Here is an 18831-nt window from a genome sequence, read left to right on the forward strand (position 1 = left end):
TGCTAAAAAATGGAGTTTTGTGTCTTCGGTTTGCTCTATTACAAAAGGAGGATTGAAGATTAGTATTCCACGCATAACTTTTAGGATTTGAGCTGGAATACGAAGCAAACAGTTGCTAAACCCTTCAAATGGACAACTAAAGCAAGGTAGAATAAAACCTATGATGACAAAATTCGATTGATTGAGTTAATTTATGTTCTGTGCGATTTTTGCGGGATTTGCACCTGTAAATTGAGACAGAATGTAGCATATTCTAATTATCCTTAAGAAAAAAAACCATTTAATAAAAGGTTATTATTTTTTCTTAAAGGGACTAAAAAATTGCAGTAGTGTTATTTGACCATTTTTGGGCTTGTGGGGGGTATTCACCGCTTAGTAGCAGCGGTCCAATGGGCTTGGCCCTTGTCGGGGTTTCTATCCCACATCGGCTTTGGGGGGGTTGGGATTTGGATAGTTAAGTCCCTGGGAGCAATCCAAGAGTTGCCGACTTTTGGGTTGACTTCTGGGATTAGGTTTAATTAGTCAAATTTTCGTTTCTCGAAAGAAGTTATTTGACCATATTTCCTTTTCCGTGATTGTAGTTTCAAATTTTTTGGTTAGTACAGACTGAAAAAAAAATCGTAGTTGAGTTATAGCTAATTTTACATGCAAAATCATAAAAGGGCTGAGGCCTTGACCTAATGATTAATGTTGAGACTACAGAAATTAAAGATCTCAGGTTTAAATCGTCCTAATGTGAAGTCTTTTAAATTCTATTCTTCCCCTACTGAAAAAAAGGAACCAAAAAATAACCACATTTGATAATTCAAGTTTCCTTTTTGTTTTTTTTTTTTTTTGCACTTAAGGCGTATTTCATCAAATTTGTGTATTTCCAATTGAAACCTTAGCGTTGAACCTTTTTTTGGTAGATGAAAAGTTTTAAATCCAAAATTTTCTACTCATAATTCTTTATACAGTACCACCCAATCCGACACCCTCAGCTTTGATTTTGATACATGCCAAGTGAGGTGGCCTCAAGAGTTGCCGGCTTTTGAGGTTTACCTGGGATTTAGGGTTAATAATTTAATTCTGAGTGAGGAACTTCCCTTCTACTTTTTCTTTTAAATAATAAAATTTTTGGTTTGATGATCTGCTAGGATGGGATCCAAACTAGAATGCAGAAATCGGGTAGGCCACAGCCCATCCAGTGGGTCAAAACGTGGACAGTCACGATTGCCTGAGAGGATGCGGTAGATCAACGGTCGGAGATCCAACGACCTTTCCTTCAAAGAGCGACTTACAAGGTCGCTCCAGATGTTTGTGCAATTAAACAGTAGAAAGTAGAAACAAAAATCAGAAGCCAGATCGCCTCCTCCCTCTAATCTCCGGCATCCTTCTCTCTCTGTCTATATCTCCCTCTCTTTCCAGCTTTCTCAAGGTGATTTTTGATGGACTAATTATTCTTTATTTCTTGTGCCAAACTGCTAAAACATCTCGAAGTCCCGATCTGAAGATTAGGGTCTTCGTTCATATTTTTCGCTTGTATGTAATCATTTGCTTATTTTGAAAATTTTCTGGTTTTGGGAACTGATGTATCATTTATTTTTTAATGCATCAAAGTTGATGGAATTTCATGTATTGACTGATGGAACTTAGAAGAAACGTTTTGCAGTTAGCGACTATTTAAATACTGTTTAGGTGGTCATACTCACTGTTCAAAAACATGTTGAATTTGCTTCAAGCACAGTGTTTGAGAACTAAGACTCTTTGATTGCATTTGGGATTTGAATGTTTCTTTCATTTGGTTAAAAATATTTTGCAGCTACCTACCATGTGGGATATAGTTATATTAGTGATCTTAATATAGGAGTGTCTGGGAAGAATTATGGTACTGTTTTGACATGTGTTTTGGAACGTACTCGAATGAGGTGCAGGACATCGCATGTAGTGGAGTTTCTACTTTCTAACTCAGTTCCATTATTGTTATTTTACTCTAGCTAATAACTGTCTGTAAATTTCTTGTTTTTGTCACATGAACGATTATCAATTTCATTAGTTCTCTCTGTTTTTGTTTTAATTCTGTGCACCTCCTTTCAATTGTTTATGGTTTTGGTTTGTGCTCAATTGGACCAAAAAAACTCTTTGGTTTTAGGCTACCTTTAAGAGCTTATCTTGTTGTTCATCTTGCAATGAAAAACTGACGAGTATATTCCTTTTTGCATGTCCTTTAGATTTTATTCCACAATGGCGGAGAATAAAACTATGAGGAAACCAGTTTTTACCAAGGTAGATCAGCTACGGCCTGGTACAAACGGTCATAATCTCGTTGCCAAAGTGGTTAGTTCTAAGATGGTATTACAAAAGGGCCGTCCAGATGGACCCCAAGTGCGCCAAATGCGAATTGCTGAATGTTTGGTTGGAGATGAAACTGGGACAATTGTCTTTACTGCCAGGAATGAGCAAGGTTCTATTTTGTTTATTGGCAATTTTCTTCTTGTTGATTATTGTGATCGTTATAGATTTGCAAAAGTTTTTAAATCTTGTGAGTAATTGGGTAGTTTGTGTGTTTCTGGAGAGTGTAGGACAAATGAAGTAACACCTGCTGTTCCTTTACTATACGCAAGTAGTCATATGTTAGATTTGTTAATGTATTTATCTTTTGATAAGAACTGATGACTGTTATTTAAATTTATGCTAATGCCACTATTAATATGTAAAGGATGTTTAGAAAGCCCTTTAGAGCAATGGCGCAACTGCTGCCTGTCTCCGCCGGGGGCCCGGCAGGGGGTTGGATTTTGGGTTTGTTTATGAATTGAGAGAGTTAAGAGTGACTTCTGAGCGGTCCCTACTTCATGTATCAGCCTCTGTTACTTCATTGGGATTTTGAAAGCTGTTGGCTTATCTTTCTTTCTTCTGTTTTTGTTCTGTTGTCTGGGGAAGCATGAGAGCAAGCTGCAGCTGTTTTTTTTTTTTTTTTTTAATTTGTCCGTGTCGGTATCTCATTTAATTGATGCTCAATTATAGTTTCTGTGTAATTGGATATTTAGTCCGAGGTTGATATTTTTTTTTTGGGTTATATTTCTTATTTGCAGTGGATATGATGAAGGTTGGAGCTACTATAATTTTGCGCAATGCAAAAATTGACATGTTCAAAGGGTCGATGAGGCTTGCTGTGGACAAGTGGGGTCGAGTAGAAGTAGCTGAACCAGCCAGTTTCGTAGTCAAAGAAGATAATAACCTCTCCTTGGTTGAATATGAACTTGTCAATGTGGTAGAGGAATGATGATTCGAATATGATCCCCTTTGCTTGCTGGAATCAAATCAGTGAACCTGGCATGATACAGACATTGTGGTTTTAGGAGGTTGGCAAAGTGATAATACGTTGTTCTTCTCCAAATGCTCTTTGTTTTGCGTGATGCGAATGGAATTTCTGGTTAGGAAGAAGATTCTCGTGAGGTTAATTGCATAGGGGGGAAAATGTGATCATAGCACGAGTGCTATCAGGGCAGCTGGTCGTATGAAATGGTGTCCTTGCACCTTTGGTGATTGATCGTTATAATGAATTGGGATAAAGAAGTTTTTTTTTTTTGGTTTTTTCAGATAGCATGGGCCTGAATCTTGTGCAATACATGAATTTTAAATTTTGTAAGTTTGTTGTGTGCCTTTTTATACTCCTCAATATATCTGTTCTTGTATACCTGAATTTGCGCCAGGGATGCATTTGGCTGAGTGCAGGCTACCATGTAGTTAGCAATTTTGATGCACAACGGTAAAGGCAGTGATAGTTCTCCTCCTTCAATTGATTAGGAGGGTATCCTTTGTAGACGAGATCAATGTAGTGTACCCTGCCGATGTTCTTGGACGTAGTCGGTCATAAATATTTCTAGGTCGGTCACCAAAACTTTATATCGGAGTTCCGGAGCATGCTCGCTGTACCAGAAAGGACTCGTTGAAATCTATGTATAATTCTGCAGAAAACGGTAGCCTATTTTATTGTTTTCTGCTTTGAATTTGTCCAATGGGAATTCAATTATGTGAGCATTTTCTGTAACTCCGAATTTACTAGGCCTAAGATTTGGAATGCTGAGGTGAATCTTTTTTTTTTTTCCCCTCATGGTCATGGCAGTTACTCTTTTGAATTAAGGTTTTAAAACTCTCATTTTCAACCCCAAAAATCATGTATTAACTGTGCCAAAACGTACGAAGCAAAACATCAATTTAGTCCCTAAACTATTTGGCTAAAATTAAAAAGGTCATTGAACTTTATTATGAAATAGTTTAGTCTTTCAACTTTTTTGACGAAACCGAAATAGTCCTTAAGAATTTATATGGTTAGTTCAGTCCTTATTAGGCCTGTCAACGGGTCGGGTCTAGACCCGGATTCGGACCGGATCCGTGAAATTATTGCGGGTATGGATAGGAATTTAATTCCGTTTCCCGGATCCGGATCCGGATCCGTTTTGTCAAACAAAAAAAACGGGTCGGATACGGAATATAGTATTCCGACCCGTATTAGACCCGGATCCGGATATAAATGAATTAATAATTTAAAAAATATATATTTATCAATATAATTTGATTAGGGTGATGTATTTTAATAAAATTAATTTGATTTCTTTTCTTATTTGGTTTTTTCTTTGCATTAGTTAGAAATTAGTTTACAAATATATTTTTTTCTCATTTTTATTAGAAATTATAAATTTTGGTAAATTTGTTCGGGTAGACCCGGATCCGGATCCGGGACCCGCCGGATCCGGATCCGGAACATAGGAAAAAGACCCGTCGGGTAAACGGGTCGGATCCGGATCCGGCATAGTAATTCGGGTCCGGGTCCGGGTCCAGAATAATGAATTCCGGCCCGGACCCGGCCCGTTGACAGCCCTAGTCCTTATATTGCTGATCCACCCAATTTATCTACTTTTGGGATCGAGAACTGAGGGCAAAATAGGAAATCTAGCCATAACCTTTATTACAATGATATAAAAACAGATATTTGTGGAGAAAACAACATGGAATCATTTGAAAAGCAGAAAAATTGAGCTTCTGTTTAATTAAAAGGGTAATAATAATGCCAACATTTTTTTTCTAGCTTTTTGCATACTCTTGTTGTGTTTATTTCTCTTTTTTCCATTTAATGGAGTGAGTTGGATCTGTGTGATTTTTTTTTTTTTTTTTGGCATTAGCTTCATTTATTTCTCCACGAGAAGCTCTATTTTTTTTAGTCCTCACATGATTCAATTTTGTTGTCAATTTTCTGACTAATATCTATTTCATATTTTTTCAATGAGGGCAATGATTGAATTTCTTATTTTGCCCCTAATCGTCAACTTAAAAAGTTGAGAAATTGGATGGATCAAACCATATAAGGATTGGCCATGCAAATATAATTAAGGGACTATTTGAACTTAATTAAGATAGTTGATGATGACTAAATTGGCTCATAATAAAATTTAAGGACTATTTTTGGGCCAAGGCCCAAAACGATGGCCCAAAAATCCCAGTAGCGCTGGTGGTGTCTTTCATCACCGCGGAGGAAATGAGCTAGGGTTTTTGGCGAGCGGAGGGGTTTAAGTTTAACAAATAGCAGTACTACAGAAAAGATTAGTAATCGCAGAAATCAAAACGGAAATGTCGTCCAATTGCGCAAGAAGATTACTTCAGCAATCTTCATCTTCCGCCAAGGCATTCCTGAGTTCTGGCCCTCGAATATCTCTACCTTCCGTTGCCTCTGGTACAACTAAGATTGGGGGACTACCTTCCCCTGCCTCGCGCCTTTCCCGTCGCCACAACCTCTTCTCTAAGTCCAGGTACCCCTTTGACGTTGTAAACATGCTTTTTGGTAGATTTTTGAATGCGTTTATGTTTCTGATTCTTATTTGCAATCCCATTTCTAAAGCAATATACCTTCCATTTTAATGTTCTATTTTATATTTCTTTTTTTTTTGGGGATAAATAAGGATAGGTTGTCATTGATGGGTGCAGGGTACGAATGGAACTGGCTTGCGGTGAGTCATTGATGCCTCTGCACTCCGTCACTGCTTCTGCATTGTTAAAATCTATGCTGTCTTCAGAAGTGGGCCAGTGGGGTCGTCTCTCTGAAGGTACTTACTTCGCTCTTTTACTTCGGGCGATGCATTTCTGCAGCTTCTTTTGTTTTGGTGTCTTTATATAAAATTTTCAGCACTTGTCTTCATGGAGTCATCATGGTTATTTGTTCTTGCTCCTATCACTCGATGAATTGCGATTGCCAAGTGACTCATTCCTGGTCCTATTACATCATTTATTGCCTGTGACTTATTAGTTTCCACATGCAATGGGTGTTTGCCAAGGCTCGATGTTTAGTCGTTAATCCCTTCATGTTCCTTCCAATTTATTAACGATCCAGAGTATGGGTGCGTTTCTGTTCAAGGTTGGTGGCCACATTTTATAAGATAGGATTTTGAGGACTGATTTTAGAACTCTTCTAAGTGTTTTATTCAGGGTCACCGAATTTCGAATAGTTCATGGCTATGTAAAACTTTGCCCTCTGTTTTGGAACCTGGTTCATACAATTATGAGCCATTCAGTTCATTGCTGATGTTTATTTGTTGATTAATTTTCATGTAAATAGCCCTGTTAAACTCTCTTTGAGGACTGTGTAAAGAATGAAGGTTGGCTTTAATGTGGGAATTCGATTCCTTGTACCTCTTTGATAAGGGAATATCAAGGTCGAACGTGTGAAAAATGTAATCTGACTCTATGCAGTACACGGGAGAAAATCTAGAAATGGCCTCTTCAGTCTATCTGGCTTACAGAGTTAAAAGGACTTTATGGTCCATGGTGCATATGGTGTGTCTCTGTGGCTACTGTGTGATTGTGTGTCTGTGTGTAGAGAGAGAGAGAGAGAGCGTGTGTGTGTTATAAGGATTTTGGACAGCTTTGAAGAATCATTGCATGTTTCTGCAAATTTATTAGTAATCATGTTCAAACATTGCATTTGATTGTCATATTGTTTCTTTATTATGAAATGAGTGCAGTGGAATGTTAAACTATTGTGCTTCAAACTTATGCTATGTGGATATAATGAATGCCATGAAATGAGAGAATTTCAGGACATTACAAGTTATGCTTGATGGTTTTGGTTATACTCTTTGTTTTCTTCTTCCATGACAGGATTTGCAACACCACTATAGCAGGGCCTTTGAATCATTCAGCTCACAAACACTTGGAACAATATTAATGAAAATTGCTCTCTTTCTTTTCTGTTTTCTAGCGCAAGAATAAGATTCTTGTAAAACTCCCCAGTGAAAATTAAATTTGTGTATTTCAGGAGGTGCTGACTCGTGATGTACATGCTCCTTTATAAGGAGAATTTCATTAGCAGCAATGCTTTTAAATTTAGCTGTTCTTCCAACTGGTTTCATACTCATTTCCGTCTGTAGTCATATGGCTGGTTGCAATTAGCAGTCTTCATGTTCAAGGCGGTGATCTATAATCATTATAGGTGCTTGTATCATCAGGAGATCGACATCTCCTGTTTGCTTGTAGTCTTAGGAGCATATCATTGTATTCATTTCCTCATTAACCACATACTGCTTTTTAGATCATTGGCCTACTTGTTACAGAAAGCGGTTTATGCATTTGTAGTGCCACTATATTCTTGGTTTCGTTCTCTCTTCTGTGCCATTTTGTTGAATGATCTCCTTCATGATTTTGGGCTTCACCATAATTTGTAGATGCTCCTGATAAGAAACAACTTTCCTCACAAGAAAGGAAATCATTCATATTTGCCTGGGCCACTAATGGAGTTTGACTTAGCTTCTCTGATAATCGCATAATTTTCTGCAATGAAATGAAAGTGGAACACCAATTGACTCCCGCCTTTACATTGCAGAAGGACGGGCATCAATAGCGTGATGTTATCTGTGGTACAAAACATAAGAAAATCTCTTGCGCTTCAAAATCTTATTGATCCGAGTACATGGTTTGTCATTTTCAAATCCATTGGCAGCATGACTTTTGTACAACATTATCTTACCAAGGTAAGATGACTATTGTGTCTCGTTTATCTGTTTGAGGAATTGCAAGTCCTTCATCTGCATCTGCACAGCTTCTTTTGACAAGGGTTTAGGCGTTGGAAACTTGATTTCTTCACTTCCTTCTGCCACTCTCTTTATCTTGTCTTTCACAATCTTCTCAATCCCTGGCTGCCCAACGCTGGGAAAGACAGCATTGAGCATGATAAACAGTAGTCTTTCGTCGTCGTCTTCTATTGGATCCCCTCCAAAACAACAGACGTAAATAGCTTCAAGAGCTTTCTCAGCTCGAATTTCCATTGGGATTGTAGGGGCCGCAGCTCTTAATTTTGCCCGTTTCTGGGTGTTGGACATCAAGCAAATATTTAATGAGAAAATTATACTATAGATAACCTAGTATTAACAAATATTATGGAGTAAGCAACATTTAATGAGAAGATCATATTGTAGATAACCTAGCGTTAACGAGGATTTAGACTCCAAAAGAGCTGTACAAAATTGACCATGTCGAACATTGACAAAAGGAGGACTCATCAGTAGGAAGAAAAAAAAAATGCGTGAAAGGCCGACTGACCTCCCTTGCTTCATTCATCATCGCTATGAATGTTTCCTCTTCAAATTCAATGTCATTGGATATCCGCAGCCTAGCTACCCCTTCCAATATTTCCTCCGACTTAAGCAGACCAGCGCCTACTGCAGCCAACCAGCAGCATAGCAGCACATACAAAGGGTCCCCTGACTACAAAGTGATTCTAAATCAAATGAAACCGGAAAATTTTCATGTGACAGAGCAACAAGATAAAGCAAACGACATTTTATGACAGTTATAACGGGAAACGACGGTTGATAGATATTCATACTCGGCCTCGTCGTTCTTGAAATTCATACAAGGCTCTTGAATCATTAACGGAACACTTGTTTCCGACCCTCCTCCTAAATTCAGCAAAATCAATTATATCACCGCCAACGCCTCCTTCGTCACTGAGAATTCTGGCCACAAGGCCTATCACGGGGAGTGAACCAATGACCTTATTGGCAAAACCAGAGAGAGTGTTGCTTTCTTCCATGTAAGCTTTGACGAGTAAGACCCCATTGCAGTTCGGAGCTCTAGCCCTAGTGGGGATTCCGTAAAGATGGCGCAAGTAAAGGAGAGACGGCGAGACGGCCTTGCAGGTATGGTTTGGGCAGGCAGCAGTAGCAGCAGTAGTAGAGTGTAGATTCGTTTGGAGAGAGGAGAGCACCACCATGATTGCTAAAGGATTATAGTCTCGTTTAATACTGGCCTCTCATTTCTCCCTTGCGTGATATTTAGATATTCGGCAATGTAGAAGAAAATATTTTAAACAACTGTAAGAGTTTAAGTTCCTCTTTTTCTACATTATATTTGCATGTTTTATATATTTAAAATACGATTTTGTGTAGTGGTGGGCTATAAGGCATTCATTAAAATATATTTCAGGTGTTATATTTTTAAAAAAATATAAGATTAATTAAAAAAAATAAATAAATATAAGAAAGTGTAAGCAAGATTAAATAAAAAAAATATACATATACAATAGAGGACAATAATTATTAATACGCGTATATATATGATAAGTTAGATGAATATCAGATGTATTAATGAGTGCTCTAAAAGCTCCAATTAGACTAACCCTTTAAAATATAATGATTGAGTTTAGATATTCACTTTAGCAATCTATTAGAGAATAGCTACCACTCAATGCAGGGTAAAATAAAGAGTATAGTCTAGCATAATTTGTGACAAAGTTTAAAATAATGAAGGTTCTGTTTGGAAAGGAAGTATTTAAAACAGCTTGTTCAATATTCATTTGTCAATCATCCGGAATTTAGTAAATTTTTTAAAGCAAATTCGATTCTTTAATATTCAAATTATTTATGTCTATATACACAATACATACAATGTAATAGAATAAGCTATGTGGTATTAGCACTTTTTTGTTATCTTTTAAATTTTCTTTTTATACATTCAGTGCTAAAGGTTATTCGGTCCCAACATTAAAAAACAAAAAAGAAACACCACCCTCGAGATAATAACCCACTCCTTTACTTTTTTATTTTTTTTATGTAATCCTCCCCATATTGCGTGATTGCATTGAATTTCGACTAATTACTTAATTAGGACTCAAGCACTGTTTGATTCTCTCAACATTATTTTTTCCATGCACAAGATTGGACTCGAAACCAACCTTAAGGGATGTCAAACTCTTTTCTCTATCTATACGATTGGAACCCAAGATCTCAGTTCAACAGTGTGTTAAATTCCTTATCGCTTAACCTAACAACCTACAAAACCTCCTTTATTATCTACACACCTAGGTAAGGGTGGCAATGGGGCGGGTTCCCCTCCCCCATCCCACGTCCCGTTGCCTATTAAATCGCCCCGCCCCGCTTCCCCCGTAGGGGGTTAAAAATTTTTATTATAATTAAATTTTAGCAAATAATCAAATACTAAAATATCAACACATCACTAAATTATTATTCATTATAACTTCACAATTGAAACTCATAAAAATAATTAAATAAAAGTTATTTGAATATAATCTAATATGATATAACAAATATAACTAAAATAATCAAATTTTCACTTTTGATACAAATACAATTACTAAATTATTATAATATTTTTTTTAGAAAAAGTGATATTGTATTAAGTGTAATTAGGAATTTAATATAAATGTATTAATAAATTTAGTATAAATAATTAATAAATTTTATTAATAGACATATATAATTAGTAGTATAATTGATCATATCAATTATATTACATATACTAATATACATTAAATGATACATATAACTAATAATATCATTATTATAAATTTATAACTAATTAAATTAAATATTATATATATATAGTTATGTATATATATATATCTTTATTTTTTTTAAAACAGATGGTAGGACGGGGGTATACCGCCCCGTTTTTAAATGGGGGGAAAAAATTTCCCCCGCTCCCGCCCCAAAACCCTCGCCGCCATTGCCATCCTTACACCTAGGACATTCTACAAGCGTATCGCACCCAAAATGATTGCCGTATCCTTGAACATTCCACAAGCGTAGCTGTTAGTAATAACTTTCCATTTTTCTTTTTGGATCAATTTTCCTTTATTACGAAAAGTATGACTAAGTTGAACATAAGAGTTTAAACCTGGAAAATAGGATTATTCAGGCAAAGTGGGTTTAAATACCCCACAATTGGTGCAAATAAAATAGGAGAGAATCGCAGTTTTGGTATCGAATATTTAGATTTCAAACATTTTTAGTCCCTAAAGTTTAGATGTAAACAAATGCAGTTCCAAATGTTTAAGTTTTCATTCACATTTAGTCCTAATTAATGATTTTTACCAATTAATTAAAGATGACTAATTATTCACATTTTATTCACCTAAGTAATTAGTTTTTAACCTAAACTATTTTTTTAAAAAAATTGAATTTTTGGATTCAAACATTTAAAAAATTTAAAAAAGATATTAGAGAACTCTCTGTGTACCTCCTAGTCCCTGGGTTGGAAAAAAAAAAAAATACAAACGACACATTTGGCGGCACTGCTTTACGTCACTTCACTTCGCTTTACTCCTCTGCCTTTCGCCCCGCAATCCAATCAAATTAGGGAAAAATGCAGAAGCTGCTCCAATATCAAATCAAGTGATACAGGGAAGAAGTTAGTCCACTCCACTACTGTCACTGACTCCTCACTTCCTCTCCCTCCAGCTCTTTTGCACCACAATTCGCGAAAAAAGAAGAAGAAGAAAAAAAAAGGTCTGCGCATGTTACTTGCAACTTTTTTTTTTTTTTTTTTTTTTTGTGAAGGCGTAGTGATGATTATAACTAGTACTATTATTGAGTCGCTGATCGTCCGATATCAATTTCATATGGCACAATCAATTTTTGTGCTTTGTTGTTCCTCTGTCAATCATTACTTGTTGGAGTCAGAGTCGGAGACAGGCAAGGAGCAGAGAAAGGACTATGGGGGCGTGTTGCAACGATGGCGTCACCTCATCGCCCAGTTACAACTTCTTTCCCTCTCAAGATATGAGATTCTCCAAGCACGTTCACGATAATGTCCACGGCAACATTTATCTTGATCCGGTAATCTCCTCTACTTTTTTCCCACCCCCCCATTTGTTTTTTTTTTTTAAATTTTTTTATTTTTGGGTAAATTACTTCGTTCCGTGAAAATTTGTCCGGATTTTATTGGTATTTACAACAAATTGTGGATTGCTCAGTAAATTTAACCGCTGCAGTTGTAGTGCTAAAATCAATTGATTCTTTGTGTAACTAGAGTGAGTGATGGATTTGAATGGAATTTGTGCTACTTAGCCAACATCACCTTATCTTTTTAAGGCTTTCTGCCAGTAGTACACTACTGTCTTTGAAATATAGGTACTTTCTTTTGTGCGGCTTGGAAAACTTTTATCTCGCAGTAGTGTTGTAAATGTGTTGCAAATCATTGAGTAATTTTGACTCCTTCCGATTTGTTGCAGATTGTTTTGAAGTTTATCGATACTGAACAGTTTCAAAGGCAAGTTTGTAAATATATGTCAATCGTGTGTTTCCTGTATTGATATGATTCTGTGTTCCTTGTTTTTCCCCCTTTTCCAAGTCAGTGTGCTGATGTTTCATTTTCTTCTCATCATAGCTATCCAAGTGACTGTTATGAGAATGGTATATTCTGACTCGATATTTTCTTGTCTACTTGCAGGCTTCGCGATCTTAAACAGCTAGGTAAGCTCTCCTACATGTAACCATCACCAGCCGTTGGTTGGTTGTTCTAAAATCATGCCTCTAAAAATTACTTAGTCAAAGTTTGTCGCATGTTTTAGGTATGGCACACATGGTTTATCCAGGAGCAGTGCACTCTAGATTTGAACATTCACTCGGAGTCTATCAGCTTGCTGGTGAGGCTGTTCATCGACTCCAAAGCCACCAAGTATGATATCTCTAATAGTCCAGTAATTGTTTTAACCAAGCTTTAATCCTGCAATCAAGTATTTTTAACATAGTTAATGGTCCTTTTGTAGGGCTCGGAGCTTGATATTGATAACTTTGATTTACAAACAGTGAAACTTGCTGGTAAGTATGGTTTCTAGATTATTATCGTCCTTGTCTGGTAACGAACATATTCATTTAAATAGTATGTGTTGAATACGTACTCATTTTGCCTTACTTTGATTGTCTATTGCTACTTTATTGATACTTCATTTCAATTGGTAGGGCTATTACATGATATTGGCCATGGGCCTTTTAGTCACTTATTTGAACGCGAGTTTCTTCCCAAAGTTCTCAACGGATCTGAATGGTAATCATATTCATTGAACGCACCATTTTTATATTTGTCTAGTTTTAGTTTTCACTTTCGGATGCTATAGTCTCTTAGTTAGCGGGCTGTTGCTTTCCTAGTCTGGACCGGAAATAGTAACTGACAGTTTAACAAGAGAGTAAAGACATTGTGATGTTCTATTCGCGGTAACTTTCTAGTTTCTGATTGTTCTTAAAATCAGCCTTACATGATAAAAATGTTTAGGACCACTTTCAGGCTTTGTTGAACATAATATTCTGTTATATTATTTCATTATAGGTCTCATGAACAAATGTCAGGGGATCTGATTGATTATATTGTTGATGCACATCATATTGAAGTCGACCCTGAGAAGATTAAAAGAGTCAAGGTAGGTTGATTATTGATAGGGTGCATTTTAGTGAAATATTTTGCTAATATTGCATAATTGTTTTGACTAAATATTTCACTATTTGGGGGACTCTACTCAGGTTTTGTGTTTGGTGTTAATTACAGGAAGTGGTGACAAAAAGGTGCTGAAAATCAACATTCCAGAAGACTTCCTGACAGTTAGGCGTGTCCATGCCTAACTCCAACCTTCAAGTCCGGAATTATCGGGATTATTTGTTCAAGGGAAGCTTCCTAAAATGAGTGAAGTAGCGGGCTACAAATTTGGAAATCAGTGGGGTCACTCCAAAGGAAAGTAGAAGCTGAAGAAAGTGACTTGTAATAGGATTTGTTATTTAGGAAGTGATTGGTATTTGGATACCAATTAATTAGGAGGAAAACTAGGACTAGGGTGCATTTCTTTCTCTGGTGGGCCTGGTCGCGAAAGGAATCAATTCATTTACCTTTTTGGGTGGCTAGAAACATAGAGAAGAATTGTACTTCTTTTGGATCTTTGACTTTGCTTGCTTTTTGGCACAACTAGGAGGAAACAAACGAAAAAGTCACAATTGTTGACTTGTTCTAATTCTTTTCCCTTGTTTTGACCGAATTGGAGAGACATCAGACTCTCTTTATACTTTTGCTACAGACAACCGAAGGAAACGATATTCCTTGTTCTTTTCTTTCTCTGTTAACCGATTTTGGGGAGACAAGAATTGACGGTTTTTCTCAATTATTTTGACGGCTTTTCTCAAATGAACAAGCCATGCATAACAATTGAGAAAAGCCGTCAATTCTTGTCTCCCAAAATCGGTCAACAGAGAAAGAAAAGAACAAGGAATATCGTTTCCTTCGGTTGTCTCTAGCAAAAGCATAAAGAGAGTCTGATGTCTCTCCAATTCGGTCAAAACAAGGGAAAAGAATTAGAACAAGTCAACAATTGTGGCTTTTTCGTTTGTTTCCTCCTAGTTGTGCCAAGAAGCAAGCAAAGTCAAAGATCCAAAAGAAGTACAATTCTTCTCTGCATTTCTAGCCACCCAAAAAGGTAAATGAATTGATTCCTTTTACGGCCAGGCCCACCAGAGAAAGAAATGCACCCTAGTCCTAGTTTTCCTCCTAATTAATTGGTATCCAAATACCAATCACTTCCTAAATAACAAATCCTATTACAAGTCACTTTCTTCAGCTTCTACTTTCCTTTGGAGTGACTCCACTGATTTCTAAAATTGAAGTCCGCTACTTCACTCATTTTAGGAAGCTTCCCTTGTGCAAATAATCCTGAGAATTCCAAACTTGAAGGTTGGAGTTAGGCGTGGGCACGCCTAACTGTCAGGAAGTCTTCTGGAATGTTGATTTTCAGCACTTTTTCTTCATCACTTCCTGTAATTAACACAAAACCTGAGTAGTCCCCCAAATAGTGCAATATTTAGTCAAAACAATTATGCAATATTAGCAAAATATCTCACTAAAATGCACCCTATCAATTATTCTGGATTTCTACTACTCACAAATTTCCTTCTTCCTTGGCTGGGATGATTTGTGTTCTTGGGCCCCAGGTTGTATTTGGTAAAAGGCTTAAAGGAAATTTTTAAGGCAGCTTATTTATGAAACTTCATATAAATGTTCATCTGCAAATTGTAGTTGACAAGCATTTTATGCGAAAACTTGGTTATAGTAATTTGAAAATACTAGATGTCAAGGGAAAGATACTTGAGCGAATTTTTTACCTTTTATGTCACCAACCAGCTGCTAGGACATTCATCTAACCTAGATCTTTACGAATTTTTGCCTTACAGTGCTTTTGCCAATTTTTACTGCTAGTAATATCTCGTATATTGTGGTTTTTGATCAGCTACTGTACTTATTGAATCAAAAGAAAAGCATTTACCTTTGTATCCCTTAGTATACACTAAACAACATTTCTGATGGACGATCATCAAGTTTTTGAGTTTTGACTGGCATGAGATTCTTTCTCCAAATTCTCCTGATCATGATTGCTGAAGCAATCTAATTTTCATGCATAATGTAAAAGATGCTTCAATTGACTTATTGGCATGTTTCTTGACATTTATTTTCTTATTATATAGAAGCTGCACTTATTTATTTGTTTATTTTGTCATTAATTCACAGGAGATGATACTTGCAAGTTCCAAATTTGCTTTGCCGAAGGTTGAATCTCTTTAGTTTAGTTCACATTTTCTTGATGGTGCCTGCAATAACCTTTTATTGCTTAGATTGATAGTTATCTAACTTGTTCTAGTTAATTATGTTTATTTTCTTTCAATCTGTAGAGTGCAAAGGAAAAGCAGTTTTTGTATGACATAGTGGCAAATGGTCGAAATGGAATTGATGTTGACAAGTTAGTCTATTTCCTTGGAATTGGCGTTATCTTCATGAAAGTCGTGCTTTGCTAATTCTCATCTTCTTTGTGCTATTTCTTATACTACAGATTGTTAATTTCTCAAGTGTCTGATGTATTTATGAGACTTCTATGTTCGCTGGCAGGTTTGATTACATAGTCCGTGATTCCCGAGCATGTGGTCTAGGATGCAGCTTTCTGTATCAGAGGTATAGTTGATTCTGTTTTGACTTCCAAAAAGATACATAGCAGCATGATTGCAAAGAATTGATGCAAAGCAGACCAGGCAATAATGTTGAAACTTGTCTTCCATTTTTTTTCCCTTTTGTAGGTTAATGGAAACAATGAGAGTTTTGGGTGATGAGATATGCTATCTGGCCAAGGATTGTAAATATCCTTTTGAAACATTTCGGATTTGTCGTTAAAATCTGTCCTTATGATAAACTGACAATTCCATATGGAAAATCTGCAGATCTGACCATCCACAAATTATTTGCCACTCGAGCTGATTTGCATCGAACAGTTTATTCTCATGCAAAAGTGAAGGTGTGCTGGTAGATGTCTTCTTACGTGCCTACAGCCTATTTGTTCACCTGAAAAGAACTCAAATGATTGGTGTAGAGTCTGACATGTGATTTTTATTTTTTAAAATTATTTTTTTTTTTTTTTTTGGGCATTTGAAATATTTGGATTACTTGCAGGCAATTGAGCTAATGGTTGTGGATGCCCTACTCCAGGCAAATAATTACCTAAATATAACTTCTCATATACAGGATCCTTCTGAGTATTGGAAGGTATATAGACCCGTTTAGAATGATTTTCCAATGTGTGTCATTATTCCTGTAGAGGCTTCTTAATTGACTTAGCATCTCTGTCATGCTTATGTTTGCAGTTAGATGACACGATAATCAAAACTATTGAAACAGCTCCAGACCAAGAATTAAAGGAATCTAGGGATCTGATCATTCGTATTCGAAGAAGAAACTTGTACCAGGTAATGAAGCTCTAGATTACGGCTAAAGAATTATATAATGAGCTATAATTTACATATCTGCTTATTTTTTTTTCACCCATCGTTTGGTTTCTCTTTAGAAGTTATTGTGTTTTCGAAAGTGCAGTTTAAGCTTCATTTCTTCCTTTCTTTTTTTTTTTTTTGATTAAAATCTGTGTACAGTTCTGCAATGAGTATGCAGTTCCCAAGGATAAATTGGAACATTTTAAGGATGTTACTGCACTAGACATTATCTGTTCCCAGGTACTAGATATCATATCCTACAGTAAAGATGATATCCAGGCTTCTTTGCTGGAACAGAATTTGTTTTATTGAATACTGAGAATGTGTACCTTTCTTTTTTGGCGTAGAAAAATGGTGGGGTGATACTAAGAGAGGAAGACATTGCTGTTAGCAATGTTAGAATAGATCTGACTCGTGGGAGGCATAATCCTCTAGAAAGGTATTCTGAAATACATGAGGCTTTTATGCTGCCTGAGTTATTAATCTATCTCTAGCACTGATGATTTTTCCTGAATATGTGTTCCTTCTTGCAGCATCCACTTTTTCAAGGTAATAATGTTTCAGTTGTTTTTCAAGCATGCTGGGTCACAGATTTTATACCTATTTCTCCTTTGATGCTTTCCACACTGCATTTCCTGATAGTAACGTATTCAGGATTATGAGAGTGAGGAGAAGTTTTCCATTGCTGATGATCGCATCAGCCACTTGTTACCAACATCTTATCAGGATATGATAGTCAGAGTGTACTCCAAAAAGCCAGAACTGGTACGTATCCAACATTTTAATTTTGCTGGAAGATTTTCAGTGTCTGTAATTTGAACGAACTTCTGCTACATATCTTTGTAGGTAAGAGTTGTCTCTGAGGCATTTGAGAACTTTCAGTTAAATACTTATGGAACTAAAGCTCAAGTGCACGAAACACCAGAGAAGAAAAAACGTCGGATATGACATATGTGGTTTGGGTTATCTATCCTTGTCCGGTTATGACATTTACGGTTTGGGTTATTTATCCTCTATTTATTACTCTTAAGTTCTTTTGATTGTAAGACTTTTGCCCAAATATGTACATGAACCCCTTCTGCACGTCTCATTCTTGCCAAAAAATCTCAAATGAATTTGTAATGGTACACTTCCACCATGTACAGCCAGATGGGAAAGATCATTGCAGAAAAGCTTGAATTGTCCCACTTAGCTTTTAGCACTCTCTAATCTTTTGATCATTTTTTGGATTATGCCTTGCCATTTGAAATTATTCTAAGTTATGTAAATTCTTCTCTGTTTACTTTTGTGCTGCAGTTCTAGATATAATCTTTTTAAAAAAAAAATTATTTTTAATGATTCTGGCTCATCTCAACTGCAAGAGTTGTCTGGTATACCTGATATCTGAATATATGTGGCTGGTGTAACTATAGCAGCACGGAGAAGCTTTAGTGCAGTGTACAATTTATTTTTGTTTTTATATAACTATTTGTGTTGCTTTTGTCAGCATAATTAAATCCTTTTTGATTAATCAATTTGATCTTCTCTTGAATGCTTGGGTTAAGATGATTGTTGTTGCACGTTTGATCTTGCATGTTTGCTACTTCTGTTAGGCTTTAAGCATATAAAATTTTAACCTCTCAGTCAGTCATATTTGGTGCAGTGAATTAACTTGAAATGGCAAATGGAAACTGCTGTGTGGTGCTAAAATTTCTATGTTGTCTAGTATACCTGATATCAGATATTTGTGGCTAGTGTACTATAACAGTGTGAAGAAGCTTTAGCGTAGTGTACAATC

General features: G+C 36.3%; 4 protein-coding genes across 6 annotated transcripts; 3 read left to right on the forward strand and 1 right to left on the reverse strand.

The window, feature by feature from the left end:
* Nucleotides 1-1262: 1262 nt before the first annotated feature.
* Nucleotides 1263-3676, forward strand: LOC113722830 (uncharacterized protein At4g28440-like). Its single transcript, XM_072059626.1, has 3 exons — nucleotides 1263-1417; nucleotides 2211-2443; nucleotides 3072-3676. Exons 2-3 carry the CDS (start codon nucleotides 2224-2226, stop codon nucleotides 3260-3262), a joined length of 411 nt encoding a protein of 136 aa, XP_071915727.1. The 5' UTR covers nucleotides 1263-1417; nucleotides 2211-2223; the 3' UTR covers nucleotides 3263-3676.
* Nucleotides 3677-5478: 1802 nt separating this feature from the next.
* LOC113723053 (uncharacterized) lies at nucleotides 5479-8061 on the forward strand. Of its 3 annotated transcripts, none has more exons than XM_072059688.1 (3): nucleotides 5479-5786; nucleotides 5962-6080; nucleotides 7853-8061. In XM_072059688.1, the coding sequence occupies exons 1-3, from the start codon at nucleotides 5608-5610 to the stop codon at nucleotides 7873-7875; spliced, it is 321 nt and encodes a 106-aa protein (XP_071915789.1). In that variant the 5' UTR covers nucleotides 5479-5607; the 3' UTR covers nucleotides 7876-8061. The 3 variants fall into 3 exon arrangements, with proteins under 3 accessions (XP_071915789.1, XP_071915791.1, XP_071915790.1); XM_072059690.1 differs by lacking the exon at nucleotides 7853-8061 and adding an exon at nucleotides 7289-7632 and having other exon boundaries at nucleotides 5480-5786; XM_072059689.1 differs by lacking the exon at nucleotides 7853-8061 and adding an exon at nucleotides 7132-7632 and having other exon boundaries at nucleotides 5482-5786.
* LOC113723052 (photosystem I assembly factor PSA3, chloroplastic-like) lies at nucleotides 7897-9305 on the reverse strand. The gene is made up of 3 exons (XM_027246314.2): nucleotides 8855-9305; nucleotides 8569-8733; nucleotides 7897-8333 (listed from the first exon to the last, which is right to left on the reverse strand). The coding sequence occupies exons 1-3, from the start codon at nucleotides 9239-9241 to the stop codon at nucleotides 8010-8012; spliced, it is 876 nt and encodes a 291-aa protein (XP_027102115.1). The 5' UTR covers nucleotides 9242-9305; the 3' UTR covers nucleotides 7897-8009.
* Nucleotides 9306-11529: 2224 nt separating this feature from the next.
* Nucleotides 11530-18241, forward strand: LOC113723058 (uncharacterized). Its single transcript, XM_027246321.2, has 20 exons — nucleotides 11530-11774; nucleotides 11949-12104; nucleotides 12500-12537; nucleotides 12718-12740; nucleotides 12839-12945; nucleotides 13037-13088; nucleotides 13230-13314; nucleotides 13594-13684; nucleotides 15811-15849; nucleotides 15972-16039; nucleotides 16186-16248; nucleotides 16371-16426; nucleotides 16512-16585; nucleotides 16741-16833; nucleotides 16932-17033; nucleotides 17214-17294; nucleotides 17402-17493; nucleotides 17588-17603; nucleotides 17709-17819; nucleotides 17901-18241. The coding sequence occupies exons 2-20, from the start codon at nucleotides 11982-11984 to the stop codon at nucleotides 18000-18002; spliced, it is 1416 nt and encodes a 471-aa protein (XP_027102122.2). The 5' UTR covers nucleotides 11530-11774; nucleotides 11949-11981; the 3' UTR covers nucleotides 18003-18241.
* Nucleotides 18242-18831: the final 590 nt, after the last annotated feature.

The sequence above is a fragment of the Coffea arabica genome, chromosome 7e (genome assembly GCF_036785885.1).
Source record: "Coffea arabica cultivar ET-39 chromosome 7e, Coffea Arabica ET-39 HiFi, whole genome shotgun sequence".
NCBI classification, from domain to species: domain Eukaryota; kingdom Viridiplantae; phylum Streptophyta; class Magnoliopsida; order Gentianales; family Rubiaceae; genus Coffea; species Coffea arabica.

What these genes read in the sequence shown, in the direction of transcription:
- LOC113723058 (XM_027246321.2), top strand. Translation starts at nt 11,982, where the DNA reads ATGGGGGCGTGTTGCAACGATGGCGTCACCTCATCGCCCAGTTACAAC. An exon ending in AATGGAATTGATGTTGACAA is followed by an intron (nt 16,040 to 16,185) that starts GTTAGTCTATTT and finishes GTTCGCTGGCAG; the next exon opens with GTTTGATTACATAGTCCGTG. An exon ending in ATTCTCATGCAAAAGTGAAG is followed by an intron (nt 16,586 to 16,740) that starts GTGTGCTGGTAG and finishes GATTACTTGCAG; the next exon opens with GCAATTGAGCTAATGGTTGT.
- LOC113723053 (XM_072059688.1), top strand. Translation starts at nt 5,608, where the DNA reads ATGTCGTCCAATTGCGCAAGAAGATTACTTCAGCAATCTTCATCTTCC. An exon ending in AACCTCTTCTCTAAGTCCAG is followed by an intron (nt 5,787 to 5,961) that starts GTACCCCTTTGA and finishes TGATGGGTGCAG; the next exon opens with GGTACGAATGGAACTGGCTT. An exon ending in GTGGGGTCGTCTCTCTGAAG is followed by an intron (nt 6,081 to 7,852) that starts GTACTTACTTCG and finishes TTTACATTGCAG; the next exon opens with AAGGACGGGCATCAATAGCG.
- LOC113722830 (XM_072059626.1), top strand. Translation starts at nt 2,224, where the DNA reads ATGGCGGAGAATAAAACTATGAGGAAACCAGTTTTTACCAAGGTAGAT. An exon ending in TACTGCCAGGAATGAGCAAG is followed by an intron (nt 2,444 to 3,071) that starts GTTCTATTTTGT and finishes TCTTATTTGCAG; the next exon opens with TGGATATGATGAAGGTTGGA.
- LOC113723052 (XM_027246314.2), bottom strand. Translation starts at nt 9,241, where the DNA reads ATGGTGGTGCTCTCCTCTCTCCAAACGAATCTACACTCTACTACTGCT. An exon ending in TTCAAGAACGACGAGGCCGA is followed by an intron (nt 8,734 to 8,854) that starts GTATGAATATCT and finishes ATCACTTTGTAG; the next exon opens with TCAGGGGACCCTTTGTATGT. An exon ending in TGATGAATGAAGCAAGGGAG is followed by an intron (nt 8,334 to 8,568) that starts GTCAGTCGGCCT and finishes TCCAACACCCAG; the next exon opens with AAACGGGCAAAATTAAGAGC.